Raw genomic sequence first — 6,984 nt, forward strand, 5'->3', positions numbered from 1 at the left:
GGTATGTTGGTGAACAGCCAAAAAGGTCCGTTTGTTGTCCGTCTCCACACACATCGAAGTCTGTTGACATTTTATGAGACGCAAGACACAAATGACAATATCAGGCGGATTGACTAAATCATTTTGATGATGTGAATTGTTTGGAAGAGAGAATAAAGCAGCCACTTATTCTACTGTGTCTGGCCACGCTCTTTTGAATTGTGAGTGAGTGTGTGGATGAGGTGCTTCCGGGAACTTCCCCCTTTCCGAATCAAAAACAATCCTAGCTATCCCTAACACTGTAATAAAGCAGTCATAAAGATCAAATCGCACGATTTCTTCTAATTAAATCCTTTTAAATTGGTCGCAGAAATTCATAAAATCACTAGCGCTAATGTTTACGCGCTAGTCTCTTAGCTTCGTATGGTCGTTATATCATCCATTTAGATTACCACTTGGAAATGTATTTATGACCAAAAAAAAAAATGGGGTCCATGACCAAACCGTGTTAGACAGAATCGAAAATCGAAGCGAGTAAAATCGAGATTTAGGTGTATTAGAGTAGGTATACACCTGGGAAAAAAAAAGGCTCAACAGGGGACCGGAGGACCGGACTTTAAACAAACATGATGCCAATATATCTTGGGCACTGAACAACATGGCACCATGTTGTCTAATTTAGCAGCAAATTGTACCATAAAAATAGATATTCAAACAAATACATATACATAAGATGCACTGACTAAATAAATTAAGAAATCTGAACTTTGATTTATAAGCACACACAAGTAGTCCCAAACGTAAGGGTGTGTAGTTTTTCATTCATTTTAAAAAAAAAACTCTTTTAATTTCAATAATATTCCCCAAAAAATATATTCTGAGACATTCACATGCATTTTTTTTTTTTATAATCGTCGGTCAGTAGTTGCTAATTATATGACATTGATAATGGCACTGATGCCGAGTTGAAAATTGTACTTTAAATGAACATTCATGACAAATAAACAGCGATAAGCAAAAACATTGTACCTCTTATTTGGAGAACTGCTAATGATTTACTGAACTACAGTTCATGTTCAGGTAGAGCACATGAATGGAAATACAAGCTCAAAGAAAACCAGACAACCTTGATAAAGCAGAAAAACAGATGGGAACAGCTCTCAGTAAAAGAAATGAAAATAACTGGGAAAAAAACATTGAAAATATTTCTGTCATGATAAGGCTATCAAATTGTTGTGCTCTTTTCAACTGTCAATAAACAAAGAATGGCAGACAAGAGTTTTAGGATAAATTTGGCAAAGTGAAATCCGTGCTCTCCAATTGGGCAGACTTGCCTGTACTGTGATAATAAATGAGACCATGTTGCTGTGTCAACTGCTGCTTTGCATTGCTTCCGTCAGCCAAAGAGAACACAATTACATCACAGGTGTACATGATTACGGTATTATTACCATCAACAATCCTCAAACCTTGTTATTTAAAAAGAAAAAAAAAAAAAGAAGGCAACTTTACACTGTACATTATAAAAAAAGTTAAAGCCTGTTATTGCATCACTGAAATCTGCTCCACCAGCCACGCAGGAAAGGAAACAGCAGAAGCTGGTTCCATGTCTGGTCAATGAGCTGATAACAATAATGTGATTAGCCTTTGTTTGTTTTCTTTTGTTTAGACAAATTATGTAGGTCTTACCTTAAAACCTTTTTCAGACAGTTTCGGCGGCAACTTCCGCCTTCGTCAGGGAGTGTCACATGATGGTGTGTGACACGTCTTTTTCAGCTGTTGTTACTATGAGGGCATGACCCACCTGTCAGATTTGACAGGTGGGTCACGCCCCTTGCTGTCCTCTCGCCGCTCCAAAATGCTGGTCCTGGTGTGTGAGAGCATGAATGCTCCCTCATCTCTGTTCATTGTGGATTGTCCATGTTTTCTGATTTCTATAGCCTCCATAATCCAGCGGTGGTGTCGGTTTTCTTCGGTGCGGATGACTCTGGGTTTGTCCCAGTTCATGATGTGGTTTTCCCTTTTCCCTCACAATGATCTCTAGCTTCACTGAAGAGTCACTACTGTCCACGTCCATTAAACAGCATGCATCTCCACATTTCTTTTAAATTATTTTCAACAGAAAAAAAACTGCATTAATAGAGGTTCTTTTTCAAAAGGCTCCAATTATGACAAAGGTGCTGACTGCATTTTATGTACCTGTCCAATCATAGTTTTTGAGTGTGATAACCAACAAAAACAAATTTTGCTTTTGGCTAGAAAGAGAAACATTTGGAGAGCCATGCTTTTCATTGGACATCCACAATGCCAGCGTACTGTATGCACGTTATGTTCCAAAACGACAAAATGATAAGGCTTCAAATATTGCTCAAGGTAAATTTCTTAATTCATTTTTGGCTTTAAATCTGTCCAATAAAAAGCATGTATTTCCACATATTGAATTTAAAAAAAAAATAGATAGAAATTATGACGTGCTTTTATGTGTTTTTATATGTATAAAAAGCACTCTACAAATAGTTTGATTAATTGACCTTGGGCAGTAATTATTTGTATATGTCATCAACCTTGCTGAAAATAAGTTTGAATGATTTAAAATGACTAAGTATGTGCATTTGAACAAAATGAAAGAAATGTAAAACAAGCCTATACACATAGACTGACAAAAATCATGCTGACACATTTTTAAAAAAATGAAATTCCGGTGAAGTATAATGGGTTCATAAAATTAAGGAAAACATAGCAAAGGGCAAAATTTGGCAGTTGAAAATCGAAGAGCATGCTGAAGTCTCTACTGTAGCTTCATTCCTAACAACAACAACAAAAAACAAGAAATTGGAAAAAGGTGCCAGTCAAAAGCCTTCATCCTTGTCCTGTAGTCCAAAAGGAAAGAGACCCAGTTCTGCTGTCATAACAAGGATTGAAATGGAAACTGGTGTTTGATGAGCATCGTTCTCCTACAGCTTTATAGGGCCTGCGTCTTCAGCTCCACAGGCTCTCCTCTGGTTTCCTGCGGGCCCTCGGCCTCAGGGGGCCGAGTGCCCTTCAGTGTGGCGAGCCTCTCGGAGAGGCTGTGCATTCGCGGGAAGAGCATAAAGTCATAGAGCAGAGCACCAATAGTGCCGCCGATCATAGGCCCCACCCAGTAAACCTGTCGGGAACATAAAAATGATGGCATGTTATGCTTTAAAGCACATCGGCTATTTGGACCTTCACTGAGACTGTTTACATAATATTGCATAGACTTGCTCTGATGGTAAAATAAATTGGGGCGAGCTTTGAGGTAGGGTCTGTGCAGCGGTCCCCAACCTTTCCAGCGCCACAAACCGGATTATTGTCAGACAATATTTTCATAGATCGGTTTTTAAGGTGGCGGCACACTGCCTCACAGTTTGAAGGGTGTGGGTTCGATTCCACCGCCGGCCCTCCCTGTGTGGAGTTTGCATGTTCTCCCCGTGCCTGCGTGGGTTTTCCCCGGGAATGTCAATTTCCTCCCACATCCCCAAAAAAAACATGCTTGGGAGGCAGATTGAGCACTCCAAAAAAAAAGGTGAGTGCAAGTGTGAATTTCTGTTTGTCTCTGTGTGCCCTGCGATTGCCTGGCAACCAGTTCAGGGTGTCCCCCGAAACTTTATTAATCGTGCAATTTCCACAACAGCTGCAGCTGTAACAAATTAATAGTAAAAAAAAATATATATAACATCAACAAAGTCAATGAAAATGGTCAATTAAATTTGCTTGCAATCGATCTAAGTCTTAGGTTGGACACTGGGAAATGAACCTAAAACACTGAGACACCCTGCATCATTTTGCAAAATGGCTTTTGGATACTTTTGTGGGTCTACCCATGACAGACATGACTACTAAATATCATGTTGCAAAGGGAAACTGGCTTTGTGAAAAACAAAAAATCAGGGCAGAGCAGCGTGCTGCCGTCATGTTTGAATCAGCGCTTTTTATTCTGCTGTCTTCATTTTCTGTTTCGTTTTTTTCCCTTCTTTGTGTTTGATTCGATTCTTTAGTTGTGCTATATTCTACATTGCTCTGTTGCTGGGGTTTTCAACTGGTTTTGTCCAAGGGACCACCATAATAACCAAGAAGCAACTGCGGGACCACTGCTTTGGCGGAATATTTTATTTTGCACCGAAAGAGGATAGACCTATACAGGCTATTTATTTGCATCTGTATGTCTATTTTGGGAATCTCAGCTACATTTAATACAATTTGGATGGGTAAATGGTTCACAGAATTAGCTGGAAAATAAATCAAGTCTAAATAATAAATCAATTTTATTTTTAAAAGTGTTAAAATTATTTTCCATTTACAATTTCGCGGACCACCTGCAATACCGCTATAAACCACTAGAGGGCCGCGGACCACCGGTTGATAATCGCTGCTCTATTGAATTCTGCTGTTTGACCTGCCGTTTTCTTAGCTCCATTCTCTTATGCTCTGCTATAATGTCATAATACTCTCTATTCTATTCTGTTCTCTTCTGCGCGGCTCATGTCCTGCTGTTCCATTCTACTCTACTGCTCTATTCGCATTCTGCTGTTCTATTCTACGTAATTCTCTTCACCTTTGTTCTGAAGAGTTAAACAACGGCAGTAAGTGCGTTTAATGAATGCGTGCAAACAACGTTACACGTTAAGATCCAAAAAATGTGGGTAAAAAAATACCACGCACTGATTGGCTATATACAAATGAGTTCATTTGGGTGTCCGTAACTCGCGTGGAAAAATTAAATAAATCACCAGCGGCACAGCGTGCACATGTCAGTGTTTGCCAGAAAATCATTGCTAAAGTTAGTTTCGTTGACTAAGAATAAAACATTTTTTCAATACATTTGTATATATTTTGGTTTGATGGTCGATGTTAAGCATATTTTTAATGAGTGTAAAAAAAAATATCACTAATAAAAAAAAAAAGTGATAAAAATCATGCAGGCTTTCTCAGGGCGGGCCAGGCCCTGGGCCAATCGAAAAAGTGGACCACCCTGGCTATAATATGCCTACATCTGTGCTGTATTGTGTAATGAAGTAAATGTTGTAAAGTGTATCATGTGAGCTTCTTACCCAATGATTGACAAAATTCCTGACCAGGACAGCTGGAGCGAAGGACCTTGCTGGGTTCATCCCTGCTCCGGTGTAGTAAATCTAAGTGGAAAAACATGGAATATTCAAATTCTTGAACGTGGGCACATGAGGGTCTTTAGTCTCACCCCGAGAAGATGTCCCATCAGCACAGAGAACCCAATAGCCAGGGCAGCCGATCCCAAGCGTCCGTTGCGACGCTCGTCCGTCACAGCAAAGATGCAAACCACCAGCTGCAAGGTAAGGAAGACCTCCATGGTGGTGGCCATGCCCAGACTGATGCCTGGCTGCAGCTGGGAATTAAGGGAGGGAAATTACCACCGCATCTGTTTCTCACCCTCAAGGCACAAGCTTCACACATGTACAACTTATTATTGCACCAAGTAAGTGGATTGAATTTTATTTATTTTTATTGAAAAAACAATTTGCAGTGTTTTCATGTTGAAGAAAAGACAGAGCGAGATGCATTCTTTCCATAGGACAGAACCAAATGCTTAACAAAGTGGGTCCCAGGTGGTCTTACCGTGTTCAGGACCAAGTTGCCCCTCATGTTGATGGGTGTGACCCCATAGAGCACAGCGGCGCCAGCCAGGGCTCCTAGACATTGGGCAACTATGTAGAAGACAGCGCGAAACAGTGACATTTGGGAGCCAATCAAGAATGCAAAGGTCACCGCAGGGTTGATGTGTCCGCCGCTGATATGGCCAATGGACTGGATAAATGTAGCGGCCGCCAGGCCAAAGCAGAAGGCAACGTGCAGGACGTTGTGGGGCCCTGTGGTCCAGCGGAGAGCAGCCCCCAAGCCAAAGAAGACAAATAACATGGTGCCATAGAACTCTGCGAACACCGCCCGCCAGAAGGACACAGAGCGGAATTCCCACATGGTGACCTGAAAGTGGACTATCCACAAAATATCAGTCTACTAAACAGAGACGTACCCCTCCCTGCACAGTAGCTCTCAGTTCAAATTTCCCTTTCAACAGGAAAGTCTGACTCAAGCCAAACTTGGGATACTTTGGGAATGTCGGTCTTGGAGAACTCCTGAATGGAGCGCCGTACGAGTCTGCTTGCATCAAGGGGCCAACGCCAACGTAGTTATCAAAACACAAAGACACATACAGCAGGAGGATGCTACACACATTCAGACGTTTTTTCCAGGTCGGCGGTAACTCAGGGGCCTTTTTATAAGAACCTCACTAAACCCAGGGGTGTGGTCAGTACACACTGGTGTCATTTGAAACAGCATCCTTAACCCTTGCCATGCCTGCACCAGCCGATGTTGATTACTCTCAAATATTTGAATTTTATATAATGTGTATATGTATATATATATGTGTATATATATATGTATGATATATGTATATATATATGTATATATGTATGTATATATATGATATGTATATATACACATATATATATATACATACGTACATACACGCATACAATCACAATTCATGTTGAGAATTATCCTCCTCAAGGTTTCTGTCTGTCCGTCTGTCTGTATGTCTGTTTTTCTGTACACTATCTATCAATCGATATAGATATACCGTATTGGCCCGAATATAAAACGACCCTGATTCTAAGACGACCCCCCTCTTTTTCAAGACTCAAGTTTGAAAAAAGACTTTTTGAACACCAAATTTAATTTTTATACAGAAAATAATTACAGTACATCTGAAACAAATGATTATAACAATATATTCGAGAGAAAAAGCATGTTATTTTGCCTAATTCAAATCATGCAAAAACGGTCTATCACATATTAATATCTGAACATTTAAATATGTAAACTAAAGTGCAATAACATTTGTAAATGAATGGCTTCTGGTTTTTGAAATGTAAATGAACCAATCTACTGTGATAAAACAACAAACAGTAACAAACAAGCATTAACCATCAAAGTGAAGTCTAACTG

At 40.0% G+C, this 6,984-nt stretch overlaps 1 protein-coding gene across 1 annotated transcript; it reads right to left on the reverse strand.

Moving 5' to 3' along the window:
• Positions 1-2,426: 2,426 nt before the first annotated feature.
• LOC119119499 (lens fiber major intrinsic protein-like) lies at positions 2,427-6,339 on the reverse strand. Its single transcript, XM_037245934.1, has 4 exons — positions 5,593-6,339; positions 5,198-5,362; positions 5,052-5,132; positions 2,427-3,127 (listed from the first exon to the last, which is right to left on the reverse strand). Exons 1-4 carry the CDS (start codon positions 5,950-5,952, stop codon positions 2,942-2,944), a joined length of 792 nt encoding a protein of 263 aa, XP_037101829.1. The 5' UTR covers positions 5,953-6,339; the 3' UTR covers positions 2,427-2,941.
• Positions 6,340-6,984: the final 645 nt, after the last annotated feature.

This window comes from Syngnathus acus, chromosome 2 (genome assembly GCF_901709675.1).
Source record: "Syngnathus acus chromosome 2, fSynAcu1.2, whole genome shotgun sequence".
Lineage (NCBI taxonomy): Eukaryota > Metazoa > Chordata > Actinopteri > Syngnathiformes > Syngnathidae > Syngnathus > Syngnathus acus.

What these genes read in the sequence shown, in the direction of transcription:
- LOC119119499 (XM_037245934.1), bottom strand. Translation starts at nt 5,952, where the DNA reads ATGTGGGAATTCCGCTCTGTGTCCTTCTGGCGGGCGGTGTTCGCAGAG. An exon ending in GCAACTTGGTCCTGAACACG is followed by an intron (nt 5,363 to 5,592) that starts GTAAGACCACCT and finishes CTTAATTCCCAG; the next exon opens with CTGCAGCCAGGCATCAGTCT. An exon ending in GGAATTTTGTCAATCATTGG is followed by an intron (nt 3,128 to 5,051) that starts GTAAGAAGCTCA and finishes TGTTCCCGACAG; the next exon opens with GTTTACTGGGTGGGGCCTAT.